Source organism: Myripristis murdjan, chromosome 7 (genome assembly GCF_902150065.1).
Source record: "Myripristis murdjan chromosome 7, fMyrMur1.1, whole genome shotgun sequence".
In the NCBI taxonomy this organism is placed as follows: domain Eukaryota; kingdom Metazoa; phylum Chordata; class Actinopteri; order Holocentriformes; family Holocentridae; genus Myripristis; species Myripristis murdjan.
In genome coordinates this window covers 32,103,377-32,124,098 of record NC_043986.1, presented here as the reverse complement: position 1 = coordinate 32,124,098, position 20,722 = coordinate 32,103,377, and the positions used below count along the sequence as shown (strand labels likewise).

Here is a 20,722-nt window from a genome sequence, read left to right as displayed (position 1 = left end):
AAATCACATTCCCGTCTTTAGCCGACATGAAATCCTACGACTTTCATATACAATACAATTTGACATATTTGTGTAAATTGACTGAATTGTTAAATTCACTGATATTTCCAGTAAATTTATAAAAACGTCCGTGAGTTCCCTGACTGAAATACACCCCAAAATTCATGGGAAAAATTAAAAACAACTTTTTTTCAAACCTCTTGTTTTTAATGTATTTATCCGCCAGTTACTACATGACAGTAAGACAAAACAGCCAGATACTGTGAATGAAGATGCTTTATTGATCAGTGGGTGAGTTACAGTGGGTCTAAACAATGTTTCTGGTATTTGTAGAGTATGAAATGTCATAAAATTAACAGTGACAGGGAATTCCCCAGTGAGTTATTTACTGCAATAAAGAAAAACAATTGATAGATGTCATTGTGAAACTGAAAAAGGTTTTCCAGTGTCTCCTCACTAAACATATTTCTTTATAGCTTTTAAGAGAGGCATTAAGACTTCTTTAGAGGACACATAACAAATAGTAAATTATTAAACATGCACAGTATTTACAGTGTTTGCCAAGACACTAACATAAGACAGAAGAAGCTATCTAGAGACCTTCCCACTGACATTTCTAGTACCACGGCACAAATTCATAAAGATAACATCTGTACAATGTGCTTTCCATGAAAATACTTCCACTAAGTATAGCAAAATACGGGGACCATTTGAGGAAAATGTACACGTTTCATCCAATATTATTTTTAAGTCACATAAGGTAAGACTAGAGTAATGGAAAATAATTTGTGTTATATGCTTTGGTAAAAATTATATTCAGGGCCTTGCCCAATTCTGCATTTTAGTCTAAAAAAATAAACAACCTGTGCAAATTAGAACTATCTTTGGAAGGACTTTGACAATATTTACCAAACCACAGATAAAATATAGCAGTTGTGGTTAGTAATCACATTGTTAGGAGGAATTCGGACTGACAAAAGCATAATTTTTGACTGTATACTGTACCTTAAGATAAAACTATTGAAAAAGTGTTGCACATTATAAATTATAAATACAGTTCAGCCAGGGTTTACATTTCCCCTTGGCCATATGTCAGCATCAGGGAAATTTCTTTTCCGATATTTCCTTCTTCTCCTGCTTTTATCTAGATCTGTTATTAATCACATTATTCATCCCTTTCAAGACTTGGCCACATTATGCCTGAGTCTGACTCTCACAGTCCATGGCTTCTCCTCTGTCCTCCTTAGCCTCCGCTGAAGCTTCGTCTTTCACCTTCATCTGCAGCTCGGTTTGGTTTTCCGCGTCTCCATCCTGTCCTTCCTCCCTCTCCTCCTCTTGACTTCCCCCTCCTTGCCCCTCTGCTCGATCTTGGCTCTCCCCCACCACATCTCCCTCCGCTTCCCCCTCTCCAACCTGTGTGCGGAAGATCAGTTCCCCCCCTTGGATGACCTGTTCAGCAGTGGGTTGCCACGCTGTCGTGGTATCCCCCTCGGCAGCGGTGGCCGTGGTGTACTGGTAGAAGTCGGAGTCTGCCTGGAACATGACCAGGGCCTGCGCTGTGTGCATGCGGACATGCTGGGCCAGAGAGCTGGCATCTAGAAACTTATCGCCACACGAATCACAAGCATATAAGATCTGGGTGTTGGGGTCTGGAAAGAGAAAGAGTGCAGATTGTTTGTGAGATTATTTGCGTCCCTGTTGCTGTATTCTCTTCAAAGTCTGACGTCAGACATTCCAAGCTGCTATGTCAGATTTATAGTCACCAAGATACTGTTAACCATGTACAGCTCACGTAACATCAATCATGTTTGGCAACATTAGATATAAAAATAAGCAACTGTGAAGGCGACATTTCACATGTTAAAGCATTTCCCACACATTTGATAAAGCTAAAGTTAGGCCATGCTGTAATATGAGTGTGGGCATTAAAAACATGTTAACACTGTTTCTTTGACAAATAATCTTTTTCTTATTCAAATAAGCATCGCAGGTAAGCAGAGTCAAGTACCAAAAGCAACTTTACACAGGTGAACATAAGAACTGTCGAAAAAAGAAACTTGACACAGGTTTTATGGGTTTATTAACCAGAAGATTCACCAGTGAGCCTGTTTCTGTGGTTTGTAAAGTGATCAGTTCAAGCGTTTGAGCCATACTATAATGTCTCTCAGTTAATAAACCCCTAAAACCACCACACCCACGTCAAGTTTTTTTGTTTAACAATTCTGTTTTGTTTTGTTTTTTTTTACCTGTGTCAAATTTCTTATATTGAAGAATATATTTGGTCAGATACAGAGGAAAGGTTTAGGCTGGAATATGTTGACTAGATTCATTCATTCATTTTCCAAACTGCTTATCCTCGTATGGGTCGCAGGGGGTGCTGGAGCCTATCCCAGCACTCACTGGGCAGAAGGCAGAGGATGGACAGGTCACCAGTCCATCACAGGGCAGACAGACAAACAAGCACATTCATGCACACATTCACACCTCGGGGGAATTTAGTGTGTCCAAATCACCTGACCTGCATGTCTGTAGACTGAGGGAGGAAACCGGTTCCAACATATTCTATGTGTATGATGGAGATGATCTGCTTCCAGCCTCACCTGCTTCTTGCACTTTCTCTACAGCCTTTGTGATTTCAGCTTTCAGTGCCTCAGTCTCATCTGCAGACACAGAGGCAGCCACTGGAACTACTGTTAACACACAGATCAGAGGGGGTTAGCAAACACTTTGCAGGAAGTACCTTTCCCATAGTTCTCCTGCTCTAAATCTACATTAACACAATATGGCGTTAAGATCAATCTGCAGTGCACATCAACCCTGTGCTTCTTATGTCTATACAGAGCTGCAGTCATGTTATTGGTAGCGATGGTGTTTTTAACCCAGCCACTGAGCTCTCAGATCAGTATATGAAGCTGGGCCCAGGACCAATATTTAAAAACAAAACTGGGCTTTGGTAGTGTGTTGGGTTGTCAAGTTCCCTGGGTGTGATATGAGTCCACATGACTTTTTTTGTAAATTTTTTGTTATTTTCCTATTTCAGCTGGAAATTCGATCTGGCAGGTAGTGTCTGCAGGAAACATCACCTTAGTAACCTTGTGCCAGCAAGAACCAACCTGACAGTACTTTTACATATAACTGTAATTACACAAGGAATTGGGAATTGTTGTTTTTTGTATTTGCGTAAGCTGCTTTGTTCCTATTTGTTTATGTGCTTGAAGTGACATCAGCAGCTCAGGGAGCACCAAGCAACTAATTTCCCAATCAGGTTGACCAATATCATGTCCAGGTAACCATCTAACCCAACACTCTGCCAAAATTCAATTTTGCATTAAAATGTTTAGTGCAATACACAAAATACAAGTTAGGGCAGGATGAAAACAGGTCTTCTATTGTCAAGGAGATACTTTTGACATTTGTTTCCGTTTGTGTGTTAGAAATGCAGCTATTTGTGGAGTTCACAGATACACTACTCACAAAAAGTTAGGGATATTCGGCTTTCGGGTGAAATTTCAGGATGAACCTAAAATGCATTATAACCTTTACAGGTGAACTTAATGTGACCTTCTGTAAACTTTTGAATGCGCATGTCCAACTGTTCAATGTTTCAGTACTTTTTGCACAAGTTGCTGTTCTCTAACAAGGAGTTTAACGGCAAAATTCACATCAGGTGTTTGATGCTCCAGCTCATCGAGGTCGTATCATTAGGGAACGGCTGCTGGAGACTGGGGTACCTCAGATGGAGTGGCCTGCACTTTCTCAGACCTGAATCCTATAGAAAACCTATGGGATCAGCTGAGTCGCCGTGTAGAGGCTCGGAGCTCTGTACCCCAGAACCTCAATGTCCTGAGGGCCGCCCTTCAAGAAGAGTGGGATGCCATGCCTCAGCAGACAATAAGTCGACTTGTGAACAGCATGAGACGTCGTTGTCAAGCTGTAATTGATGCTCAAGGGCACATGACAAGTTATTGACACTGACATTTTTTGTTGTGGTATATCCACCACTGTTGTTGGCTTTTGTTTCAAGAAATTGTTTGAGATGAGGAAATCACCAGTGTATGCTTCTACTTAAATGCCCTACTTTCATGATATAATATCACTGTAGCGTGAACTTTTTATATTTTCCATAAATTTCACCCAAAAGCCAAATATCCCTAACTTTTTGTGAGTAGTGTATAACACCTATTGATGTGAAGAGAGGCCTTGACTATGCAGTCTGAGTGACCTATTCTGAACATTTCTGAAGGAAATGTTTCATCTGTTTACCTATTCAGAATAAGCTGTTTGTCAACCAAAGATAAGCAAAACTATAAACTCTAGCCTTGTTAAGTTGGATGGGTTCGTTTACTGTTATAATTTATCCTTATTACCACGCCCAAACAGAATTTGCGGATTTTTTTTCGGATTTTCTGTGGTGATTCAGGAGGAAAATCTGTGGGATCCTGTGGAGTGATTTTTTTTCGACATCTTTTAGTTGTTAAAACAAGTTGTTTTCTTGTCTGTTGCTCCACCTCATCACATGACATTAGCCACAGACAAAGGGGGAGGGGCGGGATGCGTTTAGGTACACTGACACGGCTGCTGCAACACTGTTGTGTTCAAATTCCACGGAACTTCAGCAGAGTTTTCATCGGAGTACCGCGGGCGCAGATTCTGTTCAGGCCTGGCTATTACAAATTTGATTGAAGTTAAATAAATGAATCAAATGAATAAACATCTGATGCACTTGTATTGTTTTAAAATAGGCCAATACTAGCCAGTCTACCCATTTCGGTCTTAACTTGGTGCCCCTATCAGTTTGAAACACTGACCTGTCAGCTGAGCTACAGCACTGGCAGCCAGAGCCTCTGTTGCCAAGGTGACGATGTCCTCTGTGGTGACGGTAACTATGTTGATCTCGCTGTCTGAAGTGGATGCTCCGGTGTAGCCGTCGGTCCCCTCGTCCGTGCCGCCCCCGGCAACCACCAAGCGCTTCATGCCAGCCTTGCCGTGATGGACGGTCTTGACATGGGAGCGCAGGTTGTCCACCCGGTTGAACCCGCGACCGCATTTATCGCACAGGAAGGGTTTCTCTCCTGAAACAGCCACGGGGAGAGGAGGAGGAAAACAATCAGCTGGAGATTCAGGAGCGAAAGCGGTCGGTTCAGTTGAATGAAAGTAGCTGTAGTTAAAGGATATTCTGAAGACACAGCAATCTCATAACTTGCTTCTAGACTGGGACTAAAGTTATGCTGACTGATGATTGATCTTTTATGAAAAACTGATAATGGGTCCAGTCAGCATCATCCACTTTTGATATGATAGATATTCTGTTTGACTGAATTTTTATAGAATATGTAGAATATTTACAGAATTTCTAAATTACAGAAGTCTAAATTCTAGATTTTTAAAAAAAATATTTCATTAAGACTTATTTTTCGAGCACAGGACGCCAAAAAGTATTTCCACAGATTAAAATAACAATGTAGTCGACAAATTTAACCAGGTTTCCAGCAGGACCACCGTTTTAAGAGCCTTTACAAAACCATTTGTAATGTCATTTAAGACGTGCTTCATGCCTGTTTCCCAGAGCCGGCTGTAACCAAGAGCACCATCCACGTCTCGTTAAATTTACTTTTTCCCATCGTAGCTCTGCTGGATGTGGCGCTCACAGACTTAAATCAATTAAATTCAATCAATTCACTGTTCACAGTATGCACACTTCAGAAAGTGTTTTTCTGTGGCACCTCAAAGCTGAAAACAAGCAAAGAAAAACAAGGCTACAGACAGACAGACAGACAGATAGATAGATAGATAGATATGTGTGATATGTGTGAACAGTTTGGGTTTTTTAGGGACCTGCAGGAGTCCTGTTAACTGTGCAACCAAACATTTTGTTCAAAAAGGGGTGAGCTCAAATCAACATGATGCTGGTGCAAAGAATGGAATCAAAACTGAGGTATTTTTCTTCAGTCACAGACCCTGATGAGCCCGCAGGCAGCCACACTACACTGTTCACAAGCTGCACTGATACACTGGAGTAAGGGACAGCAGGACCACGGCATCTGTCATGCAGCAGTTCACCTCAAGAACAGCGAGCCTGATGGAAGCAACACGATGATTACCTGTGTGAATGATGATGTGCTTGGACAGATCTCCCACATTCACAAATGCTTTATTGCACATCTGACACTTGTGTGGACGGACATTATCATGATGGCGGATGTGATTGGCCAGTTGACTGGACTGCACAAACCTGTCCAGGCAGAAAATAGAAAAGATTAGTCTCTCATCAGACTTCCTATATTCATGCAGCCATTCAAATCAAAAGGAATTTCAGTGGCCGCCAAGTTCAGGTTTGTTAATTTGAACGAGTTAAATTCTACAGCACTTCTTTAGTTGATAATGGAAATTGTAAGGGTGGACACCAAACATTATCTGAAACCCAAGTAAAAGCCAAAGTGCAATGTTCATCATCAATCATAATTATCATTATTATTACTGTTGTTATTATTAGCAAATTAAACTAAATTAAATTAAATTAAACCTCATCAATATATTTACACATCATAACTCAACAGAAGTTGCTGGTTAATACCTAACAACCACAGAGTATGCATTTTCTCAGGCATAGTATGTCATAAATGAACTTTCAGGAATTAAATTAGCAGTACTGTGTTTAATAGGTAAAGATGTCTAAACTACTTCTCTCAATATACTGGAAAGGATGCTAAAGTGAAAACTGGAAGCACTGAAATACCATGTCATGATATACCATATCATGTTAATTATTATGTTAACTACCATATCTAATGAAGTAAACACCACCTAATTTTTTTTTTTTTTTTTTATAAAATGCCCTCATAATGTGCTTAAAATGTGGTCAGGAAGCATATCTGCACATATGTCATGGCTGTCTAATGTGTTGCTCAAGTGAGAGTATATTTGACAGAAGCATTTATCCACTCCATGCCAAGCCCACCTCTTGCCGCAGCGGTCGCAGACGTAGGGTTTCTCTCCGGTATGCTGCCGGACGTGGGCGATGAGCGAGCTGGCCTGGGTGAAGGCCTTACCACAGATAAGACAGAGGCAGGGCTTCTCTCCTGCAAAACATCAATCACAGTCTCACTGGAGTGGGACGTACAGATCAATGTGCACGATGTATGTTTGAAGTATACGGTTTCCTACCTGTTGTACATTCATGAAACCATTGGGAGCCTTGTTTTTCCCAACGTTTCATGCAGTTTCTTTATTGTTAACACTAAAATGTCTTAAGTTTAATACATCCCGTCTTTTCTAGGCAACATGAATGCTGAGTAAATGTGCCATCCACTGGCAGCAGGAGTACCTGTATGGATGCGCTCATGCCGCTGCAGAGCACCGGGGTCAGCGAAGGCTCTCTGGCAGTGTACACAGACGTACGGTTTCTCTCCACTGTGAACACGCAGGTGTCTCTTCAAGTTTCCTGACAAACACATGCCATCACACAAAAATTTGGCCAAATGTTTCACAGCAAACACACAACTAGAAAGGTTCATTTCTCAGAAATTGTCGTTTTTGTTTAAACCCAATAGAGGACAGAAACTGAAAAGCCAGGTGATAGTTTCACAAGCTCCAAATTCTTTCTATTTGAATGTTTCTCTTTTTTTTTTTTAAATACATCCTCTCATCCTCTCATAGTGTATGCCTTGGAAAATGTTCAATTTACATGTTTTTTCCTTTCCTCTCTTAGCTCTTGTTGTGTCTTACTAGATCCCATGCTTTATCTTTGTTTTCCATTATTTGTGTTCATGTTTTTTAAACAACAAACAAAATTTTTTAATTCAACAAAGTTTTTATTTTGATGTATTTGGACGTGAGCAACCCAACCCCCAACATCCAATTTCTTAGCTGGTCATCATAATGATCATCGTAACAGAAGACAGATCATGACACAGATAGAGGATGTATGCTGTCTTTGTTCCAGTCGTTCTTACCTGAAGTGGTAAATTGTTTGCCACACTCTTTGCACTTGAGAGGACCGTCTGTAATATGGATTTTTAAGTGAGCCTTCAGATTCCCCACCTGCAAGGAGCACAAAAACAAGCACATAACGGAGTATACTAATTTGAAAAGGGATGAAATTAAAGATATAAGGGTCTACTGAATTCAGTTGTGTTGAAGACATGATACAGGGCATCTGAAAACTCTGGAACGAAAAGTGGAAGTACAGGGTAACAATCATCTTGTTGCCATTTCTTAATCTGACCTGGTTGAAGCGCTTGTCGCAGTGCGGACACTTGTTTCCCTTCTCCGTGTCGTGGGTCTCCAGGTGTCTCATCTTGGCGGTGGGGTCGGAGAAGGCCTTCTCACAGTAGTTGCAGTGGTACGGCTTCTCGCCGCTGTGCACCAGCTGGTGGCGCTTCAGGTTGCCAGATGTGGTGAAGAGCTTGCCGCACTCCTCGCAGCTGTAGCGTGCCTCGCCTGTGTGGCGCTTCCGGTGGAGGTTGAGCAGGCTGATCTGGCGGTAGCTCTTTCCACAGGTAGAGCAGCAGTACGGTTTCAGAGGGCTAGGGAGCGACAACAGATGGATTTGCGAGGACAGAAACATGCAGCATCACAAAAGGTCAGCAGGTGGTGAAAAGCTGAATGCCTTTTCTGTGGGAGTCCACTGAGAGCAGAAATAAGATTCTAATTCTAGTAACATCCTAACCCCTCAAACAAACTGCCTCAAAAATGTACATAAATACATCATCCAAATTGCTAATAGAAAAGAATGGAAGTACACAAAATGTCTATGTAGGAGATAATTAATTCTAGATTGTAGTGATAAATGAAAAGATGAGGGTCTTGTCAAACCTGTGTGTTTTCTCATGGGCTTTACAGGCAGCGGGGTCAGAGAAAGCCTTGTTGCAATCCCGACAGCTGAATGGCTTCTCTCCTGTGTGAATGCGGATGTGTCTCTTGAAATTTCCCGTATGGGTAAACTTCTTCCCACAGTCCTGGAAAGAGAATCCAATATTCTTTGATTGAAGCAGATATTCAATATGTTTTATTTTGATCACTGTCAAAAGTATTCAGTAAATGTGGAAAAGCCTCTGAGTTCTCACCTCACATTTGTGGGTAACGGAGCTGTAAGGCTTTGACTCAGATCGGCTGCTGATAGCTCCTGACGGTGTCGGCCTCCCGTCTCTCGCGCCACTCGACTCAATGCCCTCCATCTCCTGGCTGCCCTCGTCATCTTCTCCTCCAGCCACCTCATCATCATCGTCATCATCATCATCATCATCATCATCAGCCTCTCCTTCATCAGCCTCTTCCTCGTGTCCTCCAGATTCATCCACTGGCTCTGCTGGCTCCACCTGCTCCACTGCCTTCTTCTCTTTTTGACTCTTTGCGGCAGCCTCATCCTCTGAGTCATTGTCTGTAATGGAGACAGTATGCAACCACTGAAGATGACATACAGTCTACAGAGTTTCAGAGTCACAGTTAAGACTGAGTTCATGACATCAATTAAGAGACAAAAAGCAAGCAAGCACTGTTTGTAACTTAGGTACAGCTTACTAAAGTTCTGAAACTATAAATGAGCAGCACGAGAAAGGACACAAAGAAATTAATTGTTAAGGTACATAATCTCCAAATTTGTTTATTAAAGTGGATGCAGAAAAAACATGTTTTGCCTGTTGTATTAACCTTGTTCTTGTTTACAGTCCTGCATGCATCACATTAATAGAACCTAATTTTGGCTGTGATTATTAATTATTAGTTATAGAGTGCAGAAATTATTCACAATGAAAAAACAACCTGACATTGCATGGAGAGAAAGACCTCCAATAGCTCATTTGTTTGCTTTCGCATCAATACTTACTTAAACAGTGATCATTTCTTTTTGGTAAAACCTTACAAAACAGTTTTTTATTAAACTGGGAGTATTTAACATTGTATAGGATTATTTTACAGTTTGCTATCAAATTTTTTTAGTAACGTAAACCCAGTTAACGATCATTGAAATAACGTCACTTGATTAAAGAAAATGTGACAGGACACTTTTAGCTCATCAGCTGAAACTTCACATTATGATTGGTGAAGGGTGGGCACTGTTTCTTGTTGAATGCAACATAATTGAATGAACAAGAAACTACAAAGATGCAGTGTTTCTAATTCATCCCTGATACGACATGAATTTTTTGCTTCTTTTCCACAATTACACCGGGATGCTTCCATGACCACAATCCTGGCCTGGTTTACACTAAAGCCAAGCTTCAATTTCTTTTTTTCTTTTTTTTTTAAATTTTCTTATGTGCAATTAGTAGACATTACACACAATACTCTATACTTGCTTTTAAGAATCTATCCACACTGTGTGTGCTTTCAGAAATCTCATCTGTGTTGTATGACTGTTTTTAGTCAGTGTATTGTCTACTGTTTTATATGTTGAGCCACAGAAAAATGCCCACTAATACAATAAATAATTGAAACAAGTGATTAAATACTTTCTGCTAGCTTAATATAGTAGCCAGTTTCTTGAATTCATTAAAATTCCCTGACTTCCCCAGAGATATGATCAAATTCCCTGACTTTCCCTATGTGGAGTCCACCTCTTTAAACTCCATGATATTCCCTGAGCGATGCAGTGATCTGCTGCAGTGCACTCACCGGGTGGGAAGTTTCGTCGGGGAGGTTTTCTGATTCTTCTCCCCCGGGAGCTCATGTAGGACGAGCTGCCTTCAGACTTCAACACTGATTCTGTAAAGACACAGAAAATGTTTCCTGGCTGTTTGGTACATACAGGCAAACAGAGAGGACCAAAGCATTTTGCCTCTCCATATTATCACCCAAGCAGATAAACTGTAGATGAGACAAGTGAAAAACTGTGGATGAGTGGGGCACTGTGTAATTCCTGAACACATTCAGTGGCTATAGGCAGTATTCACTGTCCTTGGTTTTTGCTACATCTTCTTGCTTGCTCCTAAGTCGGTTGAAAATACATGACCTTGCGAGTTAGGTTAAAATTGGGATTCAAAATGATCTATAATATATGAAATTGTAAAGGTTGCATCGTCAGCGTACTATGAAACTAAACAGAGAAATTAGAGAAACCCTACTTGAAAGTGTACACTTTCTCTGTAAAGCAAAAATTATATTTTCTTCAAAAATCCAAGAAAGAAGAAGGCCATCCATAACTGTCACAGTTATTCATACTACACTGGTGTAACCTGGAAACCTGGCATAACACACCCTGATAAAAAAAAAAATAAAACTATATTCAAAACACTTTACTGTTATACAAAAGAGAGGATCCTTTTTTCATTTTTTTTACCTTAATTTTCATTCATTTCTAAACTTCTGCTTCTCCCTGACAGCACCTTGTGCAATTTAGACCAAATATCTAATTCTGTAGACTTTGAAAATTGGTCAACATTTGAAGAGGTTGAACATTTGTTACAGCTACTGCATTTCAACCTAAACCGTCTGGTGACACTTGGTTTAAGTCACATGCTTAGTACCCATCTAAAAAAAAAAAAAGATACTGACTGGGTGTGTAGTCGGCGTCAGAGGGGTCATCCTGAAACTCCGGCACATCTTTCACAGCGTTTTCATCCCCCTTCTTTACAGGCGTCTTCTTTTGCACAGACAGGGAGGTGTTTTTAGGGGGTCGTCCTCGGCCCGAGTAGCTTCGGGTGGGGTTTGGGTTACAAACCATCTGTTGTGCTTCAGCGGCAGAGTCTTCCGTCACATTCCCCTGACTGACTGTGGACTCTGGACCGTCTATGGAGGAGCTTTCTGGAGGGCTCTCCTCTGCCTGTGATGCCACCTCTGCCAGGTTGGCCTCCAGCCTCTGTGCTCCATCTTCTGTTTTTTCTTTTGTTTGGATAGAAAAAAAACACAGAAAAAGGTGTGGATTTAGAGTTCCTCCTTGACAAAACATGAACAGGGATGTAAGGATTTCACCTTTTTTGAAGGCTCGTACTAAAACAGATATTTTTGTTTTGGACCTGTAAAGGGCTGCTAGATCCATTATCTTTTGATGAGCACACCAGTGGTTTTGAGTGTTTGGCCACAACACTGCTGCTGATTTTAGGTAAACGAATGTGGACATCTTTATTACAGTGATGGAACGCTGAAGAAAGTCTGAACTCTCTCCAAGTTCATTTTCATATCGCAGTGGAATGAATGGAAACCAATGGTTGGATAAAAGGTAAGAAAAACGATCTCAGAGTTTTAACCCTTGTGCTCTCCTAAGGAAAAGTTCCTAATCCCACCCTTTGACCAAAAATTGGTCATGCAAACATATACTGAAACTTTGTCAACATACTAACAGGTAATGAGATTATTTAAAAAAAAAAAAAATAATAAAAAAAAAAACTCCCTTTAGCCTCCTTTGACCAAAAATTGGTCATGCATCCACCCTCTCATAAAACTATGAATTTTTTATGATTTTTTTCAGGGTTTTTCATTCCATTCTTTTTATTAAAATGTTTTAATTATTTTAAATCATTATTTAATCAAATATTAACCCTTTATGTGCCTGTTTGTATCATGTACTCCTTGATAATCATGAAAACAAAACCTATAGATACCCTAAATCAAAATAATGGGAACATATCAGCAGTCAGTTTAGTGCAACAAGAAAAACATATCAACATGTCTTTTTTAATTATTCAGTTCAATGCAATAAACAAAACAATAAACAATGAAACAACAATAAACAATGCAAACAAACAGCTACAACCGTCACAGCCCTCCTCCAGTGCCTTCTGCACAGCCTTGACACACAGCCAGTGTGTGGTTTTTGCAAAGAAATTTGCCACACTTAGCACAGGTATTTATCACCCTGCGCTGCTTGAGGCTCTGGGGGCACAATTCACAGGGCCTTCGTGTTGGCCACTTTGCTTGGGCTCCTGCTCTTGGAGGCCAAGACAGCGCCTGTCCAGAGCTGCTGGCCTCCTGGTCTTCCATGGCTGCCTGGGTTGCTTGAACAAAAGCAGCGGCAGTCGGTCCCTGTGGAATCCTTTTGCGCTGAAGGATGCAGGGCTTCACCAACTCCAGTCCCAGCTGCTCCAGGAAAAGGCGGCGGCGGTATGTTTTACTGGCTTCCCACTGTGGGTGTAGGCAGCTCCACAGCACATAGGAGTTGAACGCAGAAATATCAAGCAGGTTGTAGAACAGCGTCATAGGCCATCTTGAGGACTTCCGCCGGCAGCTGTAGGTGTTCACACACTGGGTGGAAAAAAAAATAGAGGAATGTATAAATTGTAGCACATCATCGAAATATTTTGCAATTAAAATACTTTGCACTTTAGGCCTGTGATGTAAGATAGGTTTCTGACATTGTTCCTACTTCTATGTGTGTGTTGGTGACAAAATAAAATAGCTAAAATTCATTCTGAAAAAAATGTTTCTCATCATACCCAAATATGTATTCATTGTTTATGTAACTGCAAGAAATACTGAATAATAACAGCAACAATAAATTTCAGGAATGCAAGCATGTAAAATTAGTAGGCTAATAATAAAAATAAGCATATTCATGCATAATTGCGCACATACCTTATCTAAGTTGTCCACGCAGCCCTTGCACCTGTTGTAATCCAGGATGATTTCTGGTTTCTTGTGGGCTTCCTGGCTGATTGCGGCTTCTCTGTGTTTTGTGGACATGAGTACCACATTTTTGCCCTTCTTCGGTACATAGGAAACCACAGTGTGTGTGTCTGTGTGAGCAAAGACGCTGGAGCGCTCCTCTCTGCGTGTCGGGGCGACCAGTTGGGGAGGGAGCTCGGGCTTCGACTTGTGGACCGTGCCGACCATGGCCATCTTTCTGTGCAGGAGCTCTGCGCCGAGCTCGTAGGTGGTGAAAAAATTGTCCGTCGTGACAGTGCGTCCCTCCAGCCCCTCTGTCAAGTGCAGCACCACTCTCTTCCCCTGGCCAGTCTCCCTTGACGCCCCCTCCTTGCCGCTATAGGTTTCCATGTTCCATGCCTAAGAGGTTGGCACGTCTACCAGGGCCCAGATTTTGATGCCATACCGGGCCGGTTTGTTGGACATGTACTGCCTGAAGCCGCAGCACCCCTTGAAGGCAACTAGCTGCTCATCCACACAAACGTCTGGCCCCGGGTTGAACAAAAGGGAGAGCCGCTGAACCCACGGTTCCCAAATTGGCCAAAATGCTGCAAGCTTGTTTTCACGCAGCCGCCTTGCCCGGGTAAGCTTGTCATCAAAGCGAAGTTGATCATCCCACAAGCTGAGGGTTGATTCCCCCCGGGACCGGTAAACCCCAGACAAAAGCAGCAGCCCAAGGAAACCCCTCAGCTCCGTCACAGTAGTGTCAACCCACCGTTCTTCGGTCCGCTGGCCCTCCAGGTTTGTCATGTTGACAATGAGCTGGATCATGTCATCGGTCAGAAAAAGATCTAAGCAGGATGACAGCTGGTCCGTTACATTCCTCCTGACATACCATGTCGGTCCCGGGGCAGGCGTTGTGGGAGGTCGCACGTAACGGCTCATATGGTCAGCAGAGAGGGACCAACGGATGCTCTTGTTTTTGGAGAGCCATTGTATCTCCCCGGTCTCCATCGAAGTTTCATCCGTCTCATAATCCCCCTCATCCTCGGAGTCGGTGCTGTCTGGCGGCGGCACCCAGTCCTCATCGGTTAAGACGAGTGAATCAGAATCATCCGATGGGGAAGAGGAGGCTGCAGAGGCCGGGCTTGAACTCCAGGAGCTGGCTGGAGAAACAAAGTGGGCCCGCCTCAGTTCGAGGGGCCCGTGTTCAGCAGCGGAGGCAGCGGTCTTGCAGCAGGAGCTGTCAAATCGGACCGGGGAATGCGGCAATGAAAATCCTTAGCCTGCATGATTGCTCTCACGCACAGGGAAGAAATGAATAATTCTGGAGCTGGCTGAATTTATAAGTTTAGATTGTTTACGCACCTGCATAAACAGACTCCTGCTCCAGACACCGTTATTTAGATTTTTGCACTTTGCAATTCGCTGCGCTAAATAGTGTTGTTGTGGGGCAAGGGGTCATGAATTCATGCTGAAAAACTTTGAGACTGTACTGCTGTTTGATCCGTTTACATGAAATACACTTCAAGAGAATGGAAAAAAAGCGCTTGAATCACAGGCCAGTTTCCCCGGCTGGTCCGTGCGCGTGTACGTAAGACAGTGCATGCACGTGCATGTACGCACATGTATGCACGGCTTTGCATGCGTGTGCATGTAGAAATAAGAGCAATGAAAATGGAAAATGGAAAAAATGCTAGAATCACAATATCCCTGGCCTGTTTCACCGGCTTGTCCGTGTGCGTGCACGCACATGTGTGCATGCACGTGCATGCACTGCCTTGCATGCACGCGCACGGCTTGCATGAGTGTGCCTGTACACATAAGAGCAATGAAAAAAAGTCAGGACAATCATACAGGCTCTTGTTCCCTGGCTTGTGCATATGCGTGCATGCGCGTGCACGAACTTGCACGAATGAACATGAAAATGCATCACTATAACGAAAATGGGAATAGAATTGAGAATCACCATCAATAACCTTCGTTTCAAGAGAAAGGTTTGGAGAATCAACTTCATTTAATTTTGTTTTATGGAATAATAAAAAACATGATTTTAATGTATTTCAATCTGCCAAAAAATGGTCAAAGGAGGCTTAACTGTGTTTTTTTTTTTTTTTAATGACAGTGTAGAAAGGTGTTGTAATTACAATTCTTTAGAAACTCAAATTTTAATGAAAACTACACATCTCTACTTAATTTCAAGGCTGTGGAATGATCACAGCCAAAATGACCACAGAAAATACAACTGAAATGACCAAAAAATGGTCAAGGAGGGCATAAGGGTTAAACTATGACTGCTTGATTCAGGAAAAAATAAGCAGAAAAGTATGAAGTATATGCTGTATGTACGTAGTATTCAAAAAAAAATATGTAACCAAACCAAGTGTATCAAATCAGAGGTGGACAAAAGTGCCGTTTCTGATTTGTATTAAAAGGCCAATATCATCTCAGCTGACTGTCAATCTTTTGGATCTTTCGGATATAATGAGTCCTCCTAACATTTCCACTTTGCTTACTCAAAGCAGCCACATTTGCAGGAAAGCCTAAGCGACAACAATACTCACCGACAGTGAAATCATCTGCTTCGAGGGACGGAGCCGGAACTGTGACCGACTGGTAGGCAGAGCAAGCGTTTACAATCTCCTGCATCTGTAGGAAGTTAGCCACGGCCAGCACATCCTCTACATTCTGAGGACTTAAACTCAACTTGGCAGTGTACATAAACTCCAGGACCTGTCCCAAACCTGCAACAACATGTGGCAAAACAAAAGTTCAAGTTACGCAGCACAGTGATGGTATGTTTGATACTGAAGTACAAGATTGTGAGGATATGAGGGCTTCCAAGATCACATGTGGCAATTAACCTGACAGGTGAACACAGTGTTATGCATAGAGAAGGAGACAGACATATGGGTTCCAACCACAGACTCATTCCAGCAACAGATTTTTTTTTAACATTTTGGGTGGTCATTTTGACTTACTGGTCAAGGTTAGGATTTAGGTTAGGGTTAGGCATAGGTTGGTTATGGTTATATTAGGGAAAGGGAATTTTGACAACATGCAAGTTTTTTTTTTCATATAAAATTCAGAGGCTGCTGCCTTTCTTAAATTTTGCGCCCAAGCACGATTAAACACATTCTCTCTAATCTTAGATGCATTTGAGTTGCTATAGGAATTCTACAGAAGTATTATAGGTGACAGTGTGAATGTGCGCACTGCAATTACTACAGGAATACCACAAAAATATTACAGACGACAGTGTGATGTGTACTCATTTAACAATCCCAGGGTTTCCGCTACATGTAATTCATCGTGGTGCACCGCCACGGCAAAATAAAAGCCTCCACACCTTCGGAATGATTTTTTTTTCTTCCCCCGCCTAAGACCTAAAATTGGCCAGGGAAAACCCTGTGTTAGGTCTGTTTGATAAGTAATTTACATTAAAAAAATAATAATAATAATAATTTAATATATTTTTAAATAGGGCGGGCCTGTTTTTTTTTTTTTTGTTTGTTTGTTTAAACTCCTTAGTAATTTCTGACACACATCTGAGCCATGACAGTGGAAGACTCTCCACCCTCCTGCACATTAAAACATTCAAGTTCAATATCAGGTTCAGGTTGATTTATCCACCACAGTGGAGAACCCAGAGCCCCCTGCCTGACAGGAACCCACCGGCTGCGTTGCTGATGTCGAGATGCACCACATCCTTCTGGTCCAGGAAGAGTGTTCGGAAGTAGGCACTGCAGGCCGCCAGCACAGCTTTGTGGGCCTTGAAGTCCACCCCGTCCACCACGAAGGTGCAGTCACACAGCAGGCCCTGCTGGCGCTGGTGGTTGAGCTGCTCCAGAACTTTCCCACTGTGCCATGGGAAGTCCATCATCCTGAAGGCTGGCAGGGTGGCTCAGGATCTGTACACCGAGGATGAGAAAGAGATTCAGGTTGAATTCATTTTAAAGAAGGTTTGCTAGTTTAATTTAGTTTTTGGCGTTTGAAAATGCTTAGTTTCTGTTTAGTTTTTATTATTTTCAGGTTAGTTTTAGTCATTTATGTATTTTGGGGTATTTGTCAGGCGAGATTCAAAGAGGTCAGACAATGTGTTTAAAAAAAATTCAACAAAACATCAGACCATTTGTTTTAAAAAACATGTTCACTTAGAACAGGTGAACAACAGAACTACAGATTGTAGTTTCTTGTGTAAACAGAATAGTTTTTAGTTTTTTTGTTAAGGCTCATTTTTATTTTTACTTCGACTAACAAAAATGTTTTATCAAACCTTGTTTTGGTTATTTTGTTAGTTTTCATTCATGATAATAACCTGGTCCTGAACTAATAAGTAGAACTACTATTAGTTTCAGTATTAGTTTGGGTGAAAGAGTATTTTATTCTACAGTTTTAAGGGTTTTGGGCATAAATAGTTACATTAGATATATTGACACAAACTAAAGACTAGGGCTGAACGATATATGGTTATCATATCATTATCTAAATACGAACACGCCTGGTATTAATTTCTCGAAAAGCAACAATATGGGTGATATCAACTTTAGGGTTAGGGTTATTCTAAGACAATGAATGGTCAGTTCTGATCAAAATATATCTTGTGAAGTAACTGCATTTCTACATCCAGTTGGTATTATAATGCTGTTTTTTGAAGAGTGCTTTCACTGTTATGACAATTATTGTTGTGACAATATTGCTGAAGAATTGTGTGTGGAAGCAGAGGTTTCAGCAAAAGGTTTTGATTTTGATTTTGATTTTTTTTTTTTTTTTTTTACTTTAATGCAGCCTGTGATTGGTCTGTTCTGATTAATAGGCTACTTTGTAAAGTTACTGAATTTTCCACGTCCATATGCTATTATTATGACGTTCTTTGATGAAAGCTTATTTTTCACTGTTGCTAGCCTTAAAATTTCAAATGAGGTGAACCCATAGTCATATCGTATCAGTATCGAGATGTTTGGCATAAATGTCAAGGTATGAAATTTAGTCCATATCATGCAGCCCCACTACAATCAGCAGCTGCACCATGTCAACTTAATCCCAATAGCCTATTAAACTATATTAGCTTTTGTAACGTCGGCACAGTCGAGGTAAACAATAGTGTTTCCACTGGGTAAATAACCATTCCCACCAAAACTTCATGTTGTTATATTGTATATAACGATGTCGAGCGATGCTGGACACCGTAAAGTTTGTTTGGACAGTGAATACATGTTGGGAAATGTGACTACATGTGGAGTATGTCGCAAGATGACCAGAGGAAGTGTAACATGAGTTAGATAGTGACTTAGAAAATGGACCGTGACACTGTTTTTAACATTTTTAAGCTTAACAGAGCAGCGTCAGACACCGCCGCACAGGTGCTGACACCATGTGACAAAACCGCAGCCTTTTACAAACCTACACGGCCAACAACACAAACATGTCTGGACGTATGCTGCTTTTATTCCGCTACAACTTTTGACAACTTGGTTGGACGGTGTAACGGATCGATTGCAATTCCTCCATCCTTGTAGCTTTGCTATCAGGGATTAATTTAGCGTGCCTAGAGATGCATATCGTAGGAGTGACAAGATGGCGCGGCGTAACGTCGGCCCTTTCTTTATCCCCTGTCGTTTTCACAGCCTCGCTCTTTTCGTGGGGGGGAAACGCCATTTTCCTCGACGTTAACTCCGGCATTACCTCCTTGTTATCGCCGCTGTCCGCCGGTTTGACACGGGCTGGCCACGCGTTGTTTCGGAGTGTGTTTTTTCCCAGTTAGCAGTTCTCACACCAATCGAGTTTTTCGGTGATCGATCCTACCCCGCTGACTCCGTCCACCGCCATCTTCCTCTCTCTGATCGATTGATAGGGGCCGGCCGAACGTCTCACATGAGCACGCGCAGTGTCGTTACGCGCGGTGCCGACCTTGGCCGCGTGATGGCGCAGCAGGCTCGAGCTATCGCCATCACACAGTCTATACACCTTATCGTACAAAGAAACAGTCACATAGGAAAAAACGTGTGAAGGGTGGTCATGGTCATTTTATACATTAGATTAACAATGCACTTGCACATTTAGTGTGTGCCACAGTATTTCTAACTTGAGAGCTGTTTAGGAGCCACATGCAGTGCATTCAGAAAGTATTTAGACCCCCCTCATTCTTTTCACTTTTGTTATGTTGCAGCTTGATGGTACAATTGTTTAAATTATTTTTTCTCTCAATCTACACTCAGTACCCCATTATGACAAAGTGAAAACAGAATTGTAGGAATGTTTGCAAATTTATTAAAAATGAAAAACTGAAATATCACATTGACATAAGTATTCAGACCCTTTGCAGCAACACTTGAAATTTAGCTCAGGTGCCTCCCATTTCTCTTGATGGTTGCTGAGATGTTGCTACACCTTGATTAGAGTGTGGTAAATTAAATTGATTGGACATGATTTGGAAAGGCACATGCCTCTCTATAGAAGGCCTCACAGCTGACAATGCATATCAGAGCAAAAACCAAGCCATGAGGTCAAAGGAACTGCGTGCAGAGCTCAGAGACAGGATTGTTGTAAGGCACAGGTCTGGGAAAGGCTACAAGTTTGGCACAACCAGGATTCTTCCACGAGTCACACCATGGTCATAACACTAGGGCCAGCATCCGCTCCTGCATTATTCCCAGAGTGTGTAATAATGCAGTTAAAAAAAATTCCTTCTTTTACACTGGGATCATGGCATGGAATTGTTTGCCTACTGCTACAAAACTCGAGAAATTTTTAAAAGGCAGGTCAAGCAGCTTTTATGGAAGAAGGTGAATGTGTATTAATTCTGGATAGTTTTACTGCTTTTTTATTTTTATTTTTTTTGTTGTTGTTTGTTTGTTTTACAGGATGTCTTTTGTTCCCACCTAATTCTGTATGTCCTTTGTCTGAGTTTGTCTGATTCTTGTCTATTTGTTTTCTTATGTGTAACACCAAGGACCATGCTGGAAATAAGTTTTTGCACTTTAGCATGTCATCCTTTGGATTGCTGTTTTATCATTCTAATCCAGAAATAAATCTATCTATCTATCCAAGAGCTGGTCACTCGGCCAAACTGAACAATCTTGGGAGAAGGGCCTTAGTAAGAAAGGTTACCAAGAACCCGATGGTCACTCTGACTGAGCTCCTTTGTGGAGATGGGACAAAGATCCAGAAGGACAACCATCACTGTGGTTTTTCAGCAGCAGGGACT

General features: G+C 41.6%; 1 protein-coding gene across 2 annotated transcripts; it reads right to left on the bottom strand.

Moving 5' to 3' along the window:
• Nucleotides 1-258: 258 nt before the first annotated feature.
• zbtb17 (zinc finger and BTB domain containing 17) lies at nucleotides 259-19,364 on the bottom strand. 2 transcript variants are annotated; one of them, XM_030056141.1, is made up of 15 exons: nucleotides 19,201-19,364; nucleotides 17,191-17,433; nucleotides 16,080-16,259; nucleotides 11,491-11,817; nucleotides 10,612-10,701; nucleotides 9,066-9,379; nucleotides 8,815-8,957; nucleotides 8,225-8,525; nucleotides 7,953-8,040; nucleotides 7,325-7,441; nucleotides 6,959-7,079; nucleotides 6,102-6,232; nucleotides 4,809-5,072; nucleotides 2,601-2,690; nucleotides 259-1,649 (listed from the first exon to the last, which is right to left on the bottom strand). In XM_030056141.1, the coding sequence occupies exons 2-15, from the start codon at nucleotides 17,396-17,398 to the stop codon at nucleotides 1,195-1,197; spliced, it is 2,829 nt and encodes a 942-aa protein (XP_029912001.1). In that variant the 5' UTR covers nucleotides 17,399-17,433; nucleotides 19,201-19,364; the 3' UTR covers nucleotides 259-1,194. The 2 variants fall into 2 exon arrangements, with proteins under 2 accessions (XP_029912001.1, XP_029912000.1); XM_030056140.1 differs by having other exon boundaries at nucleotides 17,191-17,426.
• Nucleotides 19,365-20,722: the final 1,358 nt, after the last annotated feature.

Coding starts and splice junctions, on each gene's coding strand:
- zbtb17 (XM_030056141.1), bottom strand. CDS start 17,398: ATGATGGACTTCCCATGGCACAGTGGGAAAGTTCTGGAGCAGCTCAAC. Junction 8,958..9,065: donor CCGTTACCCACAAATGTGAG/GTGAGAACTCAG, acceptor TTCTCTTTCCAG/GACTGTGGGAAGAAGTTTAC. Junction 6,233..6,958: donor TGCGACCGCTGCGGCAAGAG/GTGGGCTTGGCA, acceptor CTGCCTGGACAG/GTTTGTGCAGTCCAGTCAAC.